Raw genomic sequence first — 22,509 nt, forward strand, 5'->3', positions numbered from 1 at the left:
ATGGTATCCATGGTAACAAAGAACGAACCTAAAAAGTTTAAAAATGTAAACAAGCAGAATAACTAACTGTCAAATTAATTTTGATTTCACAATTCCACACAGCTGGTTCAAACATATTAAATACTGCATGAATATTAGAACAGAGAGGGTAAGGATTATAAATTTAAAATAATGATGTCACTAGCCCGAATGTAAACATTATTTAACATTACTTAAATGGAGCTGTCAAACCATATGTTAATGTAATTTCATTAGTAGGATTATTTTAGTTACTTCATTTGTTTACGTTTATATGATCTATTATACTGAGTCTGTTCTAATACTTGTGAAATGTTGTAATAATAATTTATAGGGAATAATTCTTTATAAATGAAATCATTCATGGATATAAGAAATAATTCGTATTCTATAATGCCATCAACCTAGGCCCTTATCCTGAGTTTTATGAGGTTTATTATTCTTTTGATTTATTTGTTTGTAAACAGTTATATAATCCCCCTGCCGCAGAAAACCTATAGACTGAACGAATTCCCATTTGCCTGATTATAATTTCACTAACACATGTTAGAAAATTTCCCTATTGTCAGGTTTGGAACTATTGTGAAAGCTTTTCCTTTACAGTGCAAACCATTTAACACATTCTTTTATCATACCTTACAATCTATCATTGGTTTAGTATCGTAGGTAGCCTAAATAAGTATTCACAGTATGAGTTAACAAAAACGTAGTATTATAAAGTTAAGTAATAGAGTTGAATTTTGTTTCTAAACTAAACGGTAGGAGTGAAACCGTTTGGCATTTTCAAAGAACCAACTTTGTCTCTATTACATACTGACCCTGTTGCAAGGCACGGGTATAGCTGCTAGCAAATACATTAGTAGCGCTGGTTGCAGTAGCGCCAGTCAATTAACAAACGACCGGCGCTACTTATTGTGACCAACGGGATTGATTTATTTAGTATCTTATATAAATTAAAGTTAATCATGTATAACCACAAAGTCTTCTTTCTAAATAAATTACAATTCCATAATACCCTCACCGCAGCAAACCTGCAGCCTAAGCAAATTTACATTTGTGTAACTTTTTTCAATTAAATCCAATTCAATAAGATTAGGTTTAACGAGTACCTAGGTTTGCTGCTACAGGGAGGGTAACGAAGTGTGATTTTTTGGAAAATATTATTAGCTTAGTATAATAAAAAAAATCAATTAGCCAAGTTTGATAAACATATATCCATAAACAAGCAATATTACAACAGTTTACTTACCCTACTAATTTTATAAGTAAGAAAGTTTGGATGTATGTAGGCCTTTGGCCTTTGTATTTATGGATGGATGGATGGATCTTTCTGACAAGTAAACGCAAAAAATACTAAACCGACAAATTTGAAATTTGGTATGATGATAGCTGACATTCCCGATTAACGTATAGGCCCTTAGACATATTCTGACCTAAAAAACCCCTTTCGGGCTCCGCCCCAGTGGCTCTCGAGTTTCCAATGTTAAACTTATGAGTATTCATATTTAAAGGAATTAAAGAATTTTGTCAGCCGTTTCAACTGCACAAGTTGGTTCTATGATATTACATAGCATTAAAACGATATTAGGCTTACCATATCACTATTATGTTTTTTGCATTTATGACAACACCGAATCTAAACCAACTACTGTAGCAACAAAAAGTTGTGGTACACAATGAAAACTTTACTTTTTCAATGGTTTAGGTGCAGTGGTAGAGCATTAGGGCTATGGTAGATGTGTGCTACACTACAGGATACCGTATAAATAAAAAAAAATTCTTAAACCGTCTCCTCTCCCATTACTGCAATAAGCATTTTATACTTACATGCCAACCCCGTACGAAGGACAGGTATTCTGCTAGTAATCCTATATTAATTAATAGCAGAGTACCCGTCCTTCTTACGGGGTTGGCGTATAAGTATGAAATTCTTATTGCCGTTATACTCGTAAATTATATAATATTTCGTCAATTCGGTAAATTCCGAATAGGTAGGCCTAAATATAATAACAGTAAAATCAAAGTTGGAGAGGTTAATTAAAATTTATTGTTTACATTTTACTGTAAATTGACATGTTTGCTTCAATACATACTACGGTTAAAACTTCTGGGAGGGCCACGTACAGTTCCTAATCATGTACTTTTCACCGCTTACACTTCTTCAAAACTTTTAATACCAAAGCATACATTTCATTATCTAAATCATCGTATAACATCATAGTAGCCACTAGTAATTTCTCCCGTGAACTTATGTTACGCACCAACCATGTGTATTAGACACAGTCTAGGAAACCACTCACGGCAGCTGCGTTTTGGGACCTGGACAAAAGCTGCAGCGCATCTAAACCGCTGCGCATCTAGGGGTCGTTTGTTATTAATGACAGTTCAGTTAACTACACCACGCCATCTGTTTCTCAATCCTAATATTTGTAAAGTACTGTTAGGACCAAGCCTTGCTCAGTAGTATTTTGATTTCGACTAGTTTTTGTTATTACTGTTGATCAAGATCCCTTAAATAAAGCGTAGGCCTACTAGGAAAACACATGCAAATTGTTAATGTTAACACAAAAAACAATGAATATAAAACGTATTTTATTGTTTCTTATGTTTACAGAAACATTGAGCGAACTGTACATTACAAACTAGATGACCCGGCGAACTTTGTACCCCATAAAAGTAAAAAAAAACCAAATCAACCGGAAACCTTTATAAGCCTTTTCAAAACAATCACAGACAACATAAAACAGCTGAAAATGACTTTCAATTACATTACCTGTCAAATGTATAATCAGCTGTTTCGAAAATGTTTAAATTAATGTATGCATATGGTCAAAATCCATCATATTTTTCTTCATACGCAAAACATACATATGTGGGGCTTAGCCCTAAATTTAAATACTGAACTGAAGATGAATGAGTTAATCGGGTTAAAGACGAATCCAATAAATCATAAATCATTAAAAAGATCCAGCCGGTCTCGAGTTACAAACTGCTTAACTAACACGACATCATGGCATGTAGCCTATATCTAGATGCGTACTAAGAAAGTGTTTAAAAGTATTTTCTCTCAAAGTCCTGATATGAGGCAGAAACTCCATCCTAGCGACCACTTTCAATTTCCATAGCTTTATATATTTTAATCCACGTAAATTTCACGCCTATATAACCCCATTTCAGAAGATTTGCTTTTTCAGTGTAACCATACCTCGAGTTTTACATTACCTGATTTTAGAGTTTTGGTCCAAGAAGGAAGTACCGGTAATTATTTTATAGGGCAAGCCCACTTGCGTTCAACCGCATCTTGGTTACAAAAAGGTAAATTAAGTCATAAATTACAGCATCTCAAATATATCATAATTTTCCATAATGCATAAAAAATACCATTTCATTGAAATAATATTAGTTAACTGAATGATAAATTGTCATATCTTTGACAAGCTGTAACTTCTGAATGAAAAAACCTTTTTTAACCAGGTTAACGCACTCCCCCCCTTCCGAAACATGACTGCAAAAGGTTTCATTCAATTGTGCCAAATACTTTAGTAGGTATCAGACGTTTTCCAAATTATAAACTTGAGCTTAATGGCATAATATTAAAAGACTTGAGGAACTGTAACTTTGATTAGATGGACCATTTACGAAGCGGTTTGTGCTGTTAAAGTTAATGTTATTATCAATGTGTATGCATTAATTGACATGCATCTTGACACGTTTCTGTTTTCAAACATCAGACTAGTAAGTAAAACGAAAAGGTGGGTCTATTGAGGGCAGGGGTGCCAATCTGTCGTATACTGTTACGACTGATTGGCACCTCTGAGGCCGCAGTCAGCTTGTCACCACGACAGATTGGCACCACTCATTTCTCGAGGTTCCAATCTGTCGTGTACTGTTACGACTGATTGGCACCTCTAGGAGCTATGCCAATCTGACGTGGTGCCAATTAGACGCGTACCCGTCTAATTGCAGTATCCTAGGTCAATGTTGACGTTGTGTTCAATCTATGTCATCCATCTGTTTATCTTTGTATAAAACCCGGCTGAGGTTGTGGTGGTAATTTAAAATCGTAATTCCTGATTATTCTTGATCTTCTTTTTATGACATCAATACCGTATTTCCGGGCCTAATCCAAGTTAAAGCAGACAAACATTAATTGTAAACAAAAAGCGACCATGAAGAATTAAAACATGTAAACATTGTTATTTTTTTAATCTTTCCTTGAAAAGTGTAGCAGTAAAATAATTTGTATTTATCCTTTTTTATTCAGACTCGTGTACAGAGTCTCGATTTGTACTGTGTTTTAATTAATTTTGGTTAAAACTGTGGTTTACACTGTGGTCTAATTATCTCTACGAATCTTACTTATTTCCTATAATCAATGACAAAATAAGAGTAAATAAAATAACCTCATAGTTCCATAGTTTATATTTAACCAGCTGTTAGTTAAAACAAATTATATTGCTCTAAAACAAATCGAAGATTACAAAGATTGTTTAAAAAAATTATTTGAACATCCAAGTACTTTACTATGTATAATTAATAAATCTTTTTTTTTTTTTAAAGGTTGGCGGCCTCTTTTAACCTTGCATTTGCCCGTCCACATAGACTAAGCGCCCGTGCGTGGATCGTTTACAGCAAAGCAAGCAGTGAGCCGGTACAGTACAAAGGTGAACTGTACTGATAAAATGTTATCGGCAGTGACCAGGATTCGAACCCACGACACTACTGCCTTGGGCCCGAAGTCCGCGACGCTACCGAATGAGCCACCGACTCACTAAATCTCATCCATCTAAATCATATCTGTCATCCTCTTACAGAAGAATTGAACGTATCAATGATTAGCATTACACATAGTATAAATAAGTCAACCCTATGTATGTCTTTACATTTTTATCCAAATGCTGAATTTGTGACACAAAAGCTGAATGTTTACAGATGTTATGTTAAGCAAATTATTTTATGCCAAAAGCTAGTTTAAAATCTTAGCGTCGGCTGCTAGAAGACTTTTTAAAAATTAAAACTTAATTTAAAAAAAACTGGGACCCTAAACTAAAATTATGGCTTCGACATTCCCTAGTTCTCAAAATTATCTTTCTTTCAACACACAAATAATGAAAATCCGTCGAGTACTTTGCTAAGTAGCAACTTTGCGAAGTACAATTACTAATTGTACTTTATCACCTACTATTTTAATCCAACTATTTCAACTATTTTTACTATTTCAATCCCCCTGTTTACCCTCCAGTGTTGGATTTTCTTACTGAAAGGTATGTGCAAAAATTTTTCTCATAATTTGTATTACCTCCCACATTAAACAAAAGTTATAAAACGATTGGGTTTAAAATCAGGAAAGTATAGGTACCTAACTAAAAATGCACATACTTTTATACAAACCTACATATATATTTACATTCCCGTTCACACAAGTACACACATAGTTTACACTATACAGATGCACTTTCTGACGACTTATGAAATAAGAAAAAACTAATAAGTAAATGCAGACTAGACTAATAGAACAATCATTACTTTCCAACTACTTTCTGGTAGGTAAAACATCACATAGTACTAACATAAATATGTAAAAATTTCAAAGGAAATGTCCAGGACCCACAAATTGTAGAGGAATGCAAAGATGAGATTTTTTTCAAATTAGACAGTTTTTAATGTAGTATTGGTAGATTATCTGATTCTTATAAATCAACAAACAGTAACTAAATCTACATTGGTAAATGGTAGCTTGTGGATCACTGGACATTTAATATAATACAGGGTGTCTACAAAGTCTTGGTCTGATAAGGAAACCGCATAGTATGAAAACCAGTGAGAGTAGGATAAAGATTCATTTACAGATACAACAGGCAACTTCTTAAGATTTTATAACTATGTACAAACGTAACACAATTAAGTATACTTGTAGGCCTCCAGTGGCCTGCAGATCTTATATCCGTCTTTTCAGTTTGTCCCAGGTTTTAGTCAGCATATCCTGGGATACAGACATCACAGAATTTCTGAATCTCTCCCGCAGTGTGTGTAAATTAGGAAACTAGGAAGAATAGACAGTGTCCTTGACAAATCCCCACAAAAAGAAATCCTCGAGGGTTACATCGGGGGAACGAGGTGGCCATTTCGTCGGGCCATCACGCCCAATCCAGCGTCCGGGGAAGTGGAAATTAAAAAAAATCCATCACATATTTAGCCCAATGAGGCGGAGCACCGTCTTGCTGGAAAATTATCAAAAGTTGCAGTTCTTCTAATTGGGGGACTAAGTACAACTCCAACATATCCAAGTAAACAAACCTATTCAAATTTTCTTCCGCAAAGATAAATGGTCCAATGATTCCATCATGCATTACACCGAACCAAAGATTTAGTTTTGGACTGTCCCTTTCATTTTCAACCACGATCCTGGGATTGTCAGTCTCCCAAATTCTACAATTATTGTGTCTGTTAATCTTCACACTTAAATGGAAGGTCGTCAAACTGCTATAGGGGATTGGTTTTCGTAAAACAACAAAACACACTGTGATTATTACTCTTGTAAACTCACCATTTCTGATTTGTTATTGTATTGAATCATAACTGTATTGTTGTCAATCAGCTGTGTTTAGGTGTTATCAATTTCAATAAACACAACTTGATTAAATTCCCTTCAAAACAAGGCATATAAGTTAAGTGTGGCTCAAATGGTTTTCGTACAGCAAAGCTATCAAATCAGGCCAAGACTTTGTGGACACCCAGTATAGGTTACTGGGATAATTAAAAGTTCTTTTACATTATGGTTCAGTCAATATCACAAGCTAAATTTAAAGATTTAACTAAATGATGAGCATTTCATGCTTAATAAATCTTCTAAAATAATATTAAATCACAAAGTGAGCATCATCAGCATAAATCCTACATATAACTATATCTGTAGCAAAAAATATAGTTTATCTGAGTTATAGGTTAGTTACCAAAACTAACAAATCTGAAGTAGAATTGATTTAAGCACCTTGGAAGACACAGCTTCCGTGAGCTGGTAACACGAGGACTTGATTTGACTAGATCAGAACAACACCACACTTCTGGTATAGTACTAACAAAAGTTGTATAAAAATCTATAAATCCCCCTACATCCACATAGCACAGTATTTCTCAAGTCTCTGAGACATAAATAGACATGTTAAACTAATTGTAATAATCGGCTCAAGAATAACTTTTAAGCGACTAGCTAACTAGTTTGTATAAGCCATTAACTGTAAAATAAACTTCTAGGAATAATTTTATTAAACCTATAAAATTTAATCTTGATAAAAACATGAATAAAATTGTAACAAAATGCACAAATATAAAATGTAATTAGGTTCACAAGACATGAGTCAAGTGTCAGACTTAAAATGAGAACACATTTCCCTAGGCTTAGTAAAATAGTAAATATCAGTAAGGAATAACTTATTCAATGGTTATAGGGAATACAAATTTTATATTTTTGTTATAATTTTTTTTATAACTGAAACTTAGGAAAAATCTAAGTCTCATTATAACAAAATTGAAATTTTACAAACTATGTACGGTAGAACCCCAGTTAACCGAATTCGGATCAACCGAAACCCAGGTTAACCAAAATGGTTCCACAAAATAATACAGGGATAAAATATGCTTTAGTAACTTCAGTGGTTTAGTTGAAAATATGTTTAACCCATTATAACATTTTTGCAGCTGAAATAAAACACTGTATTATTATAGATATTGATTAAATTAATTTTTCCTACACACTGTGGTAATACATAGGCTATTTTTGGCATATGACGTGTTAACCAAAATATTGGTTATCCGAAACGGCTCTCTCCCCTTTATTTCAGTTAACCGGGGTTCTACTGTATTAAGTGACATTGTTTACTTGTATAGAGTGTTAACTCATGAAAAATATAGTTTTTAATAATTAATACTTATCTCAAGGTTTACGACAAAAAATATTTTTGCCAAATTATAGGAAACTAGAAAAATACCTTTAAAAAAATAACAAGCAACGACTAAATAAATACTATTAAGTTTATTTTAGAGCAAAAAGTTAAAAACATAATGTTGTTCAAAAATAACTCAATCTACTAAATAAATATCTAAACAAATTTAAGGATGCAAAACAAATTCCAACCGAGTCTAAAGAAAATGTTGTACATAGCTAAGAATATAAAAACATTATGCCAGTTCTTTCATTCTCCACTGCAACATTGACTACTTGGGTTTTCTACATCCAATTAACACGTTTATCAGGACATGCATGAGCAAGTCTAAAGCTAGCACGAGTTCGTTGTTGTTTCATCAACTTGTTCAAGATGTCTCTAAGTTATTCCAGTAAAAATGTAGTTTTAGGGTCAAATTATTATTTGACACAAGATTAAAAGTTAAAATTTAAAACAATGACAATGTTTACAACATAAAATCACTGAACTGGTAACTAACTGTCCTCTATCTGGCTGGTGGAGTGAGGGTCATGTTAATACAGAGTTGATGGTCCCTGACATCACCCCAGCCTCCGTTACCCTTGCGTAGCTTGTGTTTCTTGGTGCCACTGGTGAATGTCAAAGTGAGATGTGTTGGGTAAAGATGACGGGCAGCATTGGCAAGCACCTTCTGCACCTTAGATATTACACCTGTGCTCTCACAGTTGGTCTTCTTGTGATGAACACCACTGTAGGGAAAACAAAACATATTGTAAAATGGAAGACCCTTGAATATCGGATTATATTTCACGTCAAAGTGGTTGACAGAAACTGATAACTCAAATGAAGGAAAATTGTTGATGCAGTGCTATATGTATTTTTGGAAACAGGGGGATTAAGGGTAGTTATTCAATAAGAGATAATTATTTTGAAATATTATTTTTTTATTATCATTATTAAGAGAATAAGTTGAATTAGTACTGCAATTACTAACATCTCACTCTGTCAAGGTACTAAAATAAACAAAATACACTGTCTAGGAGTGTAATTAACTTAAATCGGCAAGACACAATTTCTACAAATTGAATTAACCTAAATAGCATTTAATTTGATTTAATATTCTACTTGATCAAATATACAATCAGACTAAATAGTTAACTGCACAATTTAAAGTGTTTTCTCTTGGTAAGACTATTCTTACGGTTCTATGAAAAATTATGGCTTTAACTAGCAGTGCCCTCCACTTTGCACTTGAAGGAAGGTTCAAAGGTAGAATAAATGTACCTCGAAAAAAAAAATTTACATATAAATTGAACTAATGTAAAGTACCATTCTCCTATGTGGAAGACCCTCGGACCTCGCATGACCATGGCCTGTAGCTTGTGGGACAGGCAGGTCTGGGAAACATGTTGTAGACTCCAGTCCCAGTTGTAGTCATCATAAGTACAGAAGTACTTGGCACAACTCCACAGCTCTAGCCACACACTGCGGTTCAGAGCAAACCCCATGTTGTGCTTGCTGCTCACCCAAGGCGTCACCTCCGCCTGGGTCAAACACATCACAACTAGAGACAAACATCTAGGCAGGTCTGGGAAACATGTTGAATACTCCAGTCCCAGTTGAAGTCATCATAAGTACAGAAGTACTTGGCACAACTCCACAGCTCTAGCCACACACTGCGGTTCAGAGCAAACCCCATGTTGTGCTTGCTGCTCACCCAAGGCGTCACCTCCGCCTGGGTCAAACACATCACAACTAGAGACAAACATCTAGGCAGGTCTGGGAAACATGTTGAATACTCCAGTCCCAGTTAAGTCATCATAAGTACAGAAGTACTTGGCACAACTCCACAGCTCTAGCCACACACTGCGGTTCAGAGCAAACCCCATGTTGTGCTTGCTGCTCACCCAAGGCGTCACCTCCGCCTGGGTCAAAGAGTTGATGCTATTAGTCAATTCCTCACTGAATAACTAGGCGTCTGCAGGTCCGTGATATTTTTATGTGGGCTGGTTTGTTCGGACCAGAAATAATTTAGGTTCAAGCCTGGTTTGGGTCACTTATATTAGAAATGTTCAAGCTGCTTCAGTTTTGTGCTGAGCTTTTATTATTACATAATTGAAGAATTTGCAAAGATGCCCAATAGAAATTCACAATTTTGCTGTGGTTGCAGGAGATATTCACACTTATGCTGCAATCGCAGAAGAGGATGGTGATGTACCCGCTACAACAGGAACTGTTCAGATTTCCCCAAAACCATAGAAGACAATCCTGATTTTGCCCTGAGTTCGCAGGAGAAGTACACAAATACGCTGCAACCGTGAAAAACCTTCACAATTTGCTGTGGCCATGGGAGATGTTTACAATTTTGCCCCCACTGTAGGATACACGATTGGGGGGAGATAGTGTGCAAAATTGTAGAAATTGATTGCAACATAACAATCAATATTTTCTTTCATTGACTTTCCAAAGCAACCAAAGGTCATCATTTCCATACAACTCGAAAATTTTGACATTTTAACTGTAAAACACTATGCTTTCTGTAACAAAAGCAGATGTACGCTACCAATTTTCAGAATGAGTAAAGCTAATCTGGCATTCAAAGGTCCGGCATTTTCAGATATCCAGCACTGCAAAGTTCCAAGCGTGCCGGACTAGCAAGCGTCTACTGTAATGCTTATTTCATGAATATTTCAACTGTAAGTGATGAAAATACACTGCCATTGTTAACCTTTTAGTAAAAACATTAGTTTTTTGAGTGGTGCGAGCGAAGTTCTTATACTACACTGCTGCTATTGTTTACCACATCCTCCTCCTGAACGGCTGAAGCGATCCGCACAAAATTTAGCACAGTCATAGTAATCAACTATGGGAAGGTATAAATCTGAAATGTTACAAATCGGACTAAAGGGCTTTTCTCTAAATTAATTTAATTTTTTTTTAATTCAACATGGGATTATTGGTAACAACCATGACATTATTTGCAAGATAACAATAAAAATGTAAACAAAAGAGTTGTATCATATGTTAGTCAACGAATAATCTAAACTAGCACATTAAAAATGCAGGAGAAAAGGAAAATAGAATTGGATTTTGTTGAGCATAATTTAGTACAAAATGAATAACCAATTAGCGTCGCTGGAATTATGCTAATGCACCATTGCATTGGACATTGGATACTGCAAGTACACATTTAATTATGAAAACCAGATGAACCATTGACTTTGGATACTGCAAGTAGACATCCCATTTTTGTTAACCAGATGTAGCATTGACATTGGACAAGTATTGGATGCTCCCCTCAATATTGCAAGCTTAAGTGGCCGAACTATAGGTGTATAGTGCAGTTGTATAGCGGCTGCTTAGAAAGCGACCTCCTCTAGCATTGGTTTAGCATTAGCGCGCAGGTCGCTTTCTAAGCGGCCGAACTATAGTTTATCTTCCAACAATAAAAGTTGGTTTGACTTGGTCATGTTTTGTCTTAGGCTTACTTCTTGGCTACTTGATTACCTGTGACAAAGACTTGTTTAAGCAGACTCAAATAGCTAATACAAAGAAAAATACCCCCGCCACAGCAAATCTGCAGACTAAGCGAATTTCCATTTGCCTGAATTGATTTTTATTAAATCTATTTAAATAACATCAGATTACCTAGGATTGCTCTACAGGGAGGCTAATAATGTGTTTTTGACTAAAATATTAATGGCATAGTGTAAAATAAATAAATTTGCCAAGTTTGATCAAAATCTATCTATAAACAAGCCAATTACAACATTATACAACGTTCTCCAATAGAATAACATGTGAATTTTAAATTTACAATCTTGAATTTTCTTTGTACCAATAACCGTACAAAAATACTTTGATATACTATATTAAATTATTTGTTTTTTAAGCTCTTTTAAGAGGTTTAAAAAAGAAATGGGAACAATTTTTTGTTTTGAAGGTCAAAAATGAGTAAAACCAATTTTTACCCCATAAAATCCCCTGTAAAACCCCGTTCCCATGGTCCGATCTAGCTGGTTCGCGAACTCATTCAAGTTTAGTTCCTGGGAACTGAGCCATGGCTCGGTGTAGTTTATTTTGATTGTCAAAGCCATCTTTATTGTCACATAACGTTTTTTTAAATGCTCTGGCACAGCCAGACAAAACAGGTGACATTGTCAAACTATACTAAAATAAACTAGTTTATTGGTAAAAATAAATACATAGTAACAAAACAAACAATTCACATTGATTTGTCTTCGAGAAACTGATCTATACTATAATAATTCTTTTCCAACAAAAATTGAACAATTTTTTCTTTAAAAGATACTAATCCTATTATTGATTTGTAGTACCCAGGCAAATTGTTAAAAAATCTTTTACTCATATAAGAAGGTGTCCTTTCCACAAGATTTAATCTGTGTATAGGATATTGAAAATCTGTATGAAATCTAGTGTTATAATTGTGCCAATTATTTTCACTGTGGAGTTATTCAAAATTTGATTTCACATGCAATCTATCTATATATTAATTACGTAAGCCGATTCTTTACGTCAAAATTGTGGGCGACTGGGAAGTCGTAGAACGACGGGGGAGGGCTCAAATTAAAGGTCTCGATCCTGTAACGGCTGGAAAAATAGTGAAATTCCCTACATTTTAACACAAAATTGGATATAACGTAAAATGTTCTCCATAAGAAATGCATTAGAAGCCATTTACTGCTGATTTTTGTTTACTTCAATACAGCTGATCGTGATTAATCATCAAACCAGTAAGCAATATTACATTTGGATTACTCATTTGCCAGTCAATTCTGCAATGTACTGTATACTATATAAAACCAGGGATAACTTTAGGCCTACCTATAATAATAAATACTTTTTAGTTACGTCTTAGAATGTTGAAATCAATTATTTTACTGTGCAATTGGCAAACTTGTGTATTTTTAAGTAAATTAGTTAAGCGTATGATAAGTAGTAGAATCAGGAGATGGCTTAAATCAAAGGAATTAAACTTAGAATGGCTGAAAAAATTATGAAGTTTTTTTTTCTTCTAACTTAACGGTTATTGTTGTGTTGAAGGAATGTTCAACATGAAATAACTACATTGACTAAATAATAATCGATTCAAGATTGTTGAAAACTTCTGCTTTGTTTTGATTTCAAAACATTTGTTAAAGATTTATTCTACATTTTGTATACTTACTAACATTTTTAATTTGAGATTTATTGTAGTGTTTACAAAAGGAGCATGCACTTAGAAATAATAACTGGGTCGGGGTGCTAATTTAGCGGTTTTAACTAAGAACTAAGCTTATCTCAACACACCTTTATTTGCTTTTTCATATATGACGAAGACAATTTCCAATATTTTAATCAGGAAAGCCTTTTTATTATCAAAAGACCAAAGCTACCTTAGTAAACTAATATTTATTCACAAACATGTTTCCTGCCTTTAGCAGAGTTAAACCTTTGGAGTAATTTAAATTATTTATTAAAAATAACATCAACAAAAGCAAGCAAAGACAAACAACAAAATATTTTTTACACAAAAGATATGTTGTACTGGGATATATATCTGATATATGTATTAGATTTGTTTAAGTTTGTTTATACTGTATTACAATAGTTTGTTTTACTTAAGCTTTTCAGGGACTCATGTCCCTTCAAGCCACTAGTAAACATTTAAGAACATACAAATTAGGGACGGTTAGAATCTATATCGTATATCTAAATCTATATCTATCTAATATTGTAAAAGCAATATAAAGGAAACTCAAGTTTTATTTACAACTAATTTTGGCTTTTATTATTTAAGTTTCAGTGGATTTCAATAATTTATTATGATTGAAATTTTAACCTGGCAATCCTCAAGACATTAATTTATTTTACAGTCGATGAAAGGTCGCTCGTTTATAACACTTTAACCGAAACACCGGTCTGTGAGACCGGAGGGAAATGTGATTTTTCTGTAGTGGCAAAACTGCTGGACGTGCGTACCCCTACCCCTCAGTACCTTTGCCCCTCCTACTCTTCTCCCTACCCCACCCATCAGCGCCAGTCCCCAATCAGCGGTCATTGAGTGAACGTCTCCATTTTAAAAACGTGCCGGTCTCTAGTGCCGGATCTTTCGAGTATCGTAAATCGCGCTGCTGGTCTTTGTAAGCAGTTAGTTGTTTATGCAAAGGCTTCTTCTTAAAAAAAAAAAAAAAAACCCGTAAAGTGTGCATAGACTGTGACTGTATGTAAAAGACAAGTTCAGACAAGATTTTTATTTTTTATTTTATGTCTCCAGTATATTGTATGTTTTATGTTTATTATACATTTTATTACACTTTTTGTAAATTAATATTACTTTTATAATACATATATTTGTACTAAAATGTATGTTTTACTTTCCTTAATCCCGCATATACTTAAAAAAAATACTAAATCCAAGATTTTACATGAAATTTGTTGATGAAAAATCGTCCGGTCTCTGAGACCGGATGTTTTTATTTACGTAAGTGTCACCCATGTTTCGGTTAAAGTGATAATAGCCTATACTTGCATAAACATTGTTTTGACATTTTGTTTTAATTAAAACAGCTGATTACTTTGGGGATTAAGTTTTAGTAGGAGAGATCCAAGTTAAATAATTAGTATTTGATCGGAACTTGGAACTATTTTTCCCTATATTGAGTTATATTCAGTGTAACCTTTGTTCAATAGTAACAACTGATGTTTTTCCTTTTGTATTGTGTTTTGTAATTTGCTAGTATACTGTGGGTAGATAGCTTATTATGAAAACATGGTACAACTTACAAGTCTTTTGTTTACTTTTTCCTTGTTATTTTGTTCAACTAACATGGTTACTTAGCAACCCATAAGCCCAATGTTAAAAAGTTTTGACTTTCAATTTCATTTGTTTACGTAATTAGATTTTGTTGGCAGTTTCAACTGCATTAAACACTTTTTAGGCAATAAATTAATTATTTACAACATTTGAAGGAAATCGTTTAAGCCGTTTTCGAGATCTTTGTGCAAGCATAGCATACACATACAAGCACACATTGCTCATCTTCAAACAAAATTTCATAAAAAACAAACTAAAATGACTCAAGTTATCGTTCACGGACACACATATATACAGGGTGTTTCAGAATTTGTGTCGGTTATTATTCCTGCGTAAGAAACATATCCAAATATCATATTTAAACTATCCGGGAGTGCTTAGTTACTCAAACAGCCGCCATTTTGTATTTCCTTTATAAATTTTTTAAATAAAAATGGTTAAACATACAAAATTGAAATTTAGCACAAACATTTATGACAACTAGACAAAGCTGCAAAAAAAATGACAATTTGATTTTTAAAATTCAAAAAGTAAAATGGCGGCCATTTTAAATAGTGTTTCTTAACCCTCCCAGTGTTACTTGACGAAAATTCGGCAAGCACCACACTTTGTATAGTGTTACTTGCCGATTTTTCGACAAGCAGACATCGTTTACGGCGAAGGCTCTATAACTGACTGAATCGGATTGAACTGGATCGAGTTAGGTATCGTTCTTTCCGTTACATTCTAAGCTGTCTCCAGATGTCTGTCTCTAAGCGCTATTCATTTTAGTTCTGAAAATATTGTAGCAGACAGCTGACGTGCGTGTATTTGTAAACAGCTAGGTTCCCCCGGACCGATGACTGATGTGTTTTATTACGTTTATCATTGTTTTAGTGTTAAAAATCAAAAGTAGTGATATACGTGGTGCATTATAAGAAGATTTAAGTGGTTTTGAAGTGCTGGTTGATGATCCTGAAGAAGTAGGTAGTGATATTGATGTAAATTATCAGCCAGATTCCTAGCTATGGTTAGGCTATGCATTCTTAGCTAAACGCTATGTACTGAAATCAGTTTTTTGCCCATAACTTATTTATTTGCAAATATACTTCCTTATATTATTATATATTTGTAATCCTCATAAAATTTAGAACAAAGTGGCTATTTTCAAATATTTATAGGCCTATAATTTATACAATTTCATTAGGCGCGAACTTATTTTTTTTTTGAAAATTTTCGAAATTATATTTTTTTTACCTAAAAAATTTTTTTTTTGAAAAAATGTTCCTTATGTTTTATATATAATATTGAAGCCCATGATTTTCCAAACAAAATGGTATATAGAACATTAGAATTAACATTGTTTTAAGCTTCTCAGATCCGTTTTAATAAAACCTTGCAAATGCGCCAAAAATAGGTGGACATTAAGGCCTAAACTATGGACACTTGGAGGGTTAAATAGGTAACTGAAAACCCGTTGATTTTACAAAAGTCTAATAAGAATAACTTTTTAAAGGCAATTTAACTACAAATCGATTGACACCTTACTTTTTAAATCGGACGAATATTAAGTGATATATGGCAGCTTTTGTGGTACGTGACCACTAGAGGTTAGTTGCAGTGCATGCCGAGGTATGTGGCTGTAATCTGCCACAACAATTCAACAGTCAACAGTTCAACAGTCTCCGTCTGCTTTGCATTATTTTTAAGCGATTCTAGATTATTCAAACAGTAATAAAATATTACATAACCCTAAAAGTATCTTTTATACTAATTATCTATCATTAGGATGGCTTAAAAATTGCTTTGTACTGTCTTTACAATTCACACATTTTTTATGTCAGCTGTGGTGAAAGTCGACTTATTTACTAACTAATCAGCTGATTTTATTGTTGCCTAAAAATTATTTATTCAATGTAGTCAGTTCCTCTAACTTTTTACACTCACTTTTAAAGTGTACACTCAGTCCCATACTTATATGGCATTTTATGTTTGTCTTAGCCCAAGGACCAAGTCACAGTATGATACAGCGAGCCTATCCTCAGTCAGCCCTGAAAATGTTTAATGCTCTACCGGATTAGGTGAAGGACCTGAACCCGAAGGCTTTTAAGAAACGACTTAAGGATTACTTAGTGAAAAGGCCGCTCTACTCTCTTCGAAAGTTACAAGATGGACCTCTATTTGGGCAGTAAATAGCCTCAACACACTTCTGACGCAGTCTATCCAATTTTCATTGGTCATTGACGAAGACGACAAGTATTACAAGTAAGTATTAGACACTTATCACAGCTGTTAATGCATCAATGGAAACAATCAAGAGAAACAGAAAATACAACTGGTAAGTTTTGCCCTATTATTTTTAGACACCCAGAAATGTAATTCAGATTTTAAAAATTGTTTAAAGTTAGCACCAATTACTTTTGGAGGAAGATTAAACCTGGCAAATCTAAATTTTTTCAGACTGGCAGTATTGATGTACAAGCTATAATTTCTCATTGATATACAAAATGTCTGCATTTACTCTATGAAATCAACTATTTATAATATGTTACCTACAACAACTATAATTTAAAATTAAGTATTTTATAAAATCATCACATGCAACCCCAAAAATGTAATAAAACACGGACAAAATAACCATGCAATATGCAAACCAAACTTGCACTACAGGAACTCCAGGATTAAGTTAAAACAAATTAAGGAGCAGATGTAAGGAGAAAAGCCTTTAAAAATATAAAGGGAAACAAAGAAGACCAAAGAACACTGGAGGGTATTGATAATTCCATCAGGGGTACCTTCTGGTAGTGCTGATAGAGGGACGGGAGCACCTGGAATGTCCAGGAAGGGGGGATGGCAGCAGCAGTCACAGTCTGATGACGTTTCATGGCTCGGAGAGCTTCCTTCTGAAAATACCCACCACCCACCATCAAGTAAAACCGTTCACATGTGATTAGTAGGCCTAACTATATTATCGGTAAAAAAAAAATTTAATTATCTCTTTTTATCTAACCTGGAATACATTTTTATCACGTTGTGCAGCGGGAAGGATTGTTAGAACAACAGATTCATGATTTGAACACTGTTACAATGAGAACATTGTCAATAATGTATCCTACAGAAGGGGGTCATCTTTTAAAAACTGAAGCTGAAAGCTCATGCTAAGGCCTCTGTCTGCATGATAAGGAAGCAGAAGCATTTGAAGAATTTAAACTTTGAGGTAAAAATTTATTTACACGCAGTGCATGTACAACGAATTTCAATGTCCAGAAAACATATAATCAATTTTACAAAAATAGGGCACTGGGTGATGGGAAATATTTAATTAAATATTACTGAATCTCTGTAGAGTACCTTACAAATTAATGTAAAATCATTACATGTCAGGCAAGTCTTTAATATTTAGTAAAAATGGATAGCTTAAAATAATCTTTAATCATTACCTTAATCTGGGTTTCTCTTAAATTATTTAGAGTAGTTACTTCAGTAAATTTAAAAGACAGATTTGAATATTTTTTTTTACCCAGGATAAGTATTGAACATGAATCCATACCTATTTATTTCTATCCTAATGCCAAAACCACTCTGCAGTACTATACCTTGTCAGCCAGCTGGTTCTGGGGCCAGGATTATTTAGCAGTCACCATTTTCAAAATTAGAAGGTTTTTAGGTAAAGATTAACAGTATGTACTAAAATAAAATGTTGATATTGGCATTTTTTTAAAACTAAGACAAGTATTTAGTATGTGTGTTTGTGAGCATCATCAGTAGGAAATGTTAGTTGCATGGCAGGTCAATGGTGTTAGAGAGACTAGTGTGTTGATCGGTTTGATATTTCCCCTGATGAACAGCAACTTACTTTCTTGGCGTCACCAAAGTAATTGTAAGTCTTGAGGTATGTCCCCAGAGAGAGTATGTTGCAGGAGGGACAGCTGACACGAGCAGTGCGTTCCATTAAATGCAGGATATGTAGAAAATCCTGAGCAACAAAATGGTCCTCCTCCAGGAACAGAACCAGTCCTACAAGAGAATGCACACAAATATTGATCATGGTTTCAGTAGAATAAAGAGCAGAAAGTAAAACTGACACAAACACAAACTACAGTTTACTATGACCACACAGCATAGAATAAATATAGAGGCGACACTTGCCATCTGGAGTGAAGCAGGCTTCTTGTACCAAGATGGCGGTCTGCATTTACATTTAAATCATTATATTGTTACCATGGAAACCACCAATCAATATTTACTTTTAAAACTCTCACCTCAGAACTTTGAAAGCCAGCGAGGCAGAGTCCTAGGTCAATATCGAAGGGGGGACTGGTTCTATATGTATCCTCGGAGCGGTAGCTTCATCTAATTCATAAAGTAGCATAGAATAATACAGTGTTAATGACGCTGTGTTTTCAAAGTTCCGAGTCCGACTCTCTTACCAAGATGGCGGAAATCGGCTTCACTACTGGTATAGCTGTAGGTATAGGAGTGGGGACTCTATATTTATTCTATGCTCTGTGACTATGACTAAGTGGGGTTAACACAGGCTTAATCAAGGGCTAAAATAAAGGACTGGAGCTTATTTCTTTTTGCCAAAATTCAAAAACTAATGATGTTATGTTATGTTTTGTATTTATTTTTCTTTAAATAATTCATCGATCATAACAAGATTTTCCACAGTGCTGAGCTAATTTTCGTACCAAAGTTATAAAGAAAAGAAAATTTTATTTGGCGGATATATCCATCTTAGGCCTACAAAAAAACATAAGGTGGGCGGATGGGGCCGCCCTTAGCAATAATAAAAAAAATGTGGACACTGCCAATATTCTTGACTATTCTTGTGGACGGCAGACGGATGTACCATTACCAAATCCTCGATTGTAACCCCTCTCTGTATAATAGCTTCAATCACATTTTCACAAACATGTATTTACACTAATTTACATTGAAGTTAATTGAAATAAAAACTTTCAGTTGCCAAAGTCGCAAGGAGCTCTCATAAGTGGGTCAAGGATTTTTTTTAATATTCTTCGACAAAGTAGAGGCTATTTATCTTTAGCCAATTCCCGACTCTTGTTTTAAACTGCTCAATTGGAAGCATCTTGACTGGCTGAGCAGGGTTGCCACCATAATAGGATGATAAAATTCATGCAGAATTCATGGTTTTCATTGGTAGTTTAAAAAAAATTCATTGTCGATGCGCTTATACAATATCAACACAATTGAGTTTTGCTGATTTCATAAACTGGCGTTAAAGAGGCAGTTTCTTTTGAATAACCTTTCATACCTTTCATATAGAACTTTTTAGAGTGATTTATAAACATTCAAAACAAAGTTGCAAACAAAACAGATCCAGCTATACTATATGAGATATTGGAGAATAATTGTAAAATATATTAAGTCTAGGACTAACTCAGTCTTTCCACCGGAATAAAACAAAGATCCCACTCACCCGGCCAAAAAAGTCCTGTTTTATCCCCTACAAGAATATCATAAAATGTGCATTCTGGTTTATCTTATTCCACAATGTACTAAAAAGCCAAGAAAATCAGGCGCCAGAGTCGGAAATACTGTTTTATTGCGCACCCCGTTTCAATTCTGTGCATGTAAACTTCTGTTTTTGTGATTTAAGTCCCCATTCCCCTTTTTCATACGCAGGGGTTAATGATTTTTCAAACCATAATACAGTCCTCAGGAAGTCTCACCTGACATCAGCATCTTTGGATAACTTGGAATGAACTAAGCAATTGTTTCTGATCGTGGAACATGTCCAATAATCATCTCCACGTAGTATTTTAATTGTGTTCGTTTTGATGAACTGTTTTCAAATATGCAATATTTTTTATTTGGAAAATTTAATGGCATTAGTTGAATAGTCGTTCCTGATTTTGAAAATTCATGGTCCATTGGAGAAATCCATGCATAATCCATGCCTTTTTTTCATGGTCACAAGAATTCATGCATAATTCAAGCTTTTCAAGGTTTTCATGGCTGGTGAGCCGTGACTAATTCCACCGGGCGAATGTCACGACTCATGATCAATGGTCAAAGTGTTTTTTTATAGTAGGCTAGTTCAGTGTTTCGTTTGTTACTTCCACGACCCCGAACAAGGCTGTGAGTCTTGTTCTTCTTACTCGGACCGCCTAGTGTCAGAGGCTCCGAGACATTGCTCCTGTCGACAACTAGTTGATAATTCATCCTTTTACATCTTTATTTTGTGGCATGTTTAAATTGCAGTTTGCCTCTATTTTATTCAGGGTGTTATTAACGTCGACCATGGATTAAATTTTAGTACGCCTTGCGCGCCTTTTGGGTGAGTTTTTCACATTTTTCTAAAGTTAGGTTATTGCCACGTTTTGCACTAGGTCTGTGATGTGTTTAACTGATGTACTGACTTAAGACCATATGTGTATATGAATTAATGATCACCTGTTATTTTGTATTTGTTTTGTTTGTATTAGTTTTTCTGTTTACATTAAAGTATGAGTTTGATTCAACTGAACTAATTTATTTATTATTTGAAAATGTAACATTGGCGACGAGGAAAACAAAGAATGGACGGACAAGAGTTAAATAATCTAAAGAAAGCACGAGCTGTAGTATAAGGACAGTTGAAGAAGGCAGAAAGATTCCAGTCTCAAGGTAGTCTTACAGTGACAGAGGTGAGTGTTAAACTCAAAGCAATTGCTGACCAGTGGGAACGTTACAAAAGTATTCAGGACCAAATTGATACATTAACCGATGAAGAAAACTTGCACCATGAAATAGAATGTAGATGTAATGTTGAGGATAAGTATTTAAATCTTACAACAAAACTGCAAGAGTTAATTAAGAATAAATGTTCCAACACTAGGTCTACACCACTTCACCCAATTAGCAATCCATCTGAGGCGACACATAGTTCAATTCCCGGGTCCTCATTGTCGGGTAGTATAAATTTTACACCTTTTCACCCAGATGAAACGGTTACAAATTTCATAAAGAGACTTGAAATATTCCTACATCTTAAAAATCTAAGTACAGATGGTAATGCTAAAGTTTACATGCTACTACACGCTCTTACACCCCAGTTACACCAACAACTTTATGATTTATGTGCACCTGAAAACCCACTTACAAAAGACTACAGTGAGTTGGTTCAGATACTAAAGGATTTTGTAGAACCACAGCCAAGTCAATGGGCTTTACAACACAAGTTTATTTCACGTACTCAACATGAACATGAATCCATAAATGAATTCTCAATAGCACTTAAGAAATTAACTAGCAACTGTGACTTTAATTGTGATTGTGGAAAGTCGGTTGTAGAGATGTTTCTTAAACTTCAGTTTATTCGTGGTTTGAATGACATAGATATTCGAGCCAAACTTCTTCAAGGACGAGAGAAACGCACGTACAAAGACATTGTTAACGAAGCATCGGCAATGGAACTAGCTAAGTCTGAGAGCAAAACTGTATGTCGCAAAACAATGGAACATGTTGATTTGAACAGGGTGGATTCCAATAGTAGTGATAGGAACAAGCCAAAGAAAATGTTGTATCGACAAACATTTCAAGAAACTGGCACGAGACCCAACACAAAATTTGACAATCTAAAAGGGAAATGTTACGGATGCGGTTCACCTTCTCATCGAGCTAACAAATGTAAATTTATAGATGCTGAGTGCAGAAAATTTACTAAAATTGGACACATAGCAAGTGTATGCTTACAGAAAAAGAACCAGACTAACAGAAATTTGGAGCAATACCAGACTCAAGATGACTCAGAGAAAGGCAGTGAGT

At 34.5% G+C, this 22,509-nt stretch overlaps 1 protein-coding gene across 2 annotated transcripts in view; it reads right to left on the reverse strand.

Moving 5' to 3' along the window:
* Positions 1-5,397: 5,397 nt before the first annotated feature.
* LOC128985087 (alpha-1,6-mannosyl-glycoprotein 2-beta-N-acetylglucosaminyltransferase) overlaps positions 5,398-22,509 on the reverse strand; it is a 108,480-nt gene continuing 91,368 nt past the window's right edge. The window contains exons 8-11 of one of the 2 annotated variants that reach the window (XM_054404475.1): positions 18,593-18,753; positions 17,532-17,639; positions 9,270-9,484; positions 5,398-8,689 (exon numbers count right to left, since the gene is read on the reverse strand). In XM_054404475.1, the coding sequence (XP_054260450.1) occupies positions 8,467-8,689; positions 9,270-9,484; positions 17,532-17,639; positions 18,593-18,753 (707 nt within the window). In that variant the 3' untranslated portion in view covers positions 5,398-8,466. Of the gene's footprint in view, positions 8,690-9,269; positions 9,485-9,561; positions 9,866-17,531; positions 17,640-18,592; positions 18,754-22,509 lie in introns of those variants that run through there. The other variant, XM_054404469.1, reaches the window with a different exon arrangement.

The sequence above is a fragment of the Macrosteles quadrilineatus genome, unplaced genomic scaffold, assembly GCF_028750875.1.
Source record: "Macrosteles quadrilineatus isolate MER2022 unplaced genomic scaffold, UCM_ALF_1.0 Scaffold_1__1_contigs__length_201487025, whole genome shotgun sequence".
Taxonomy (NCBI): domain Eukaryota; kingdom Metazoa; phylum Arthropoda; class Insecta; order Hemiptera; family Cicadellidae; genus Macrosteles; species Macrosteles quadrilineatus.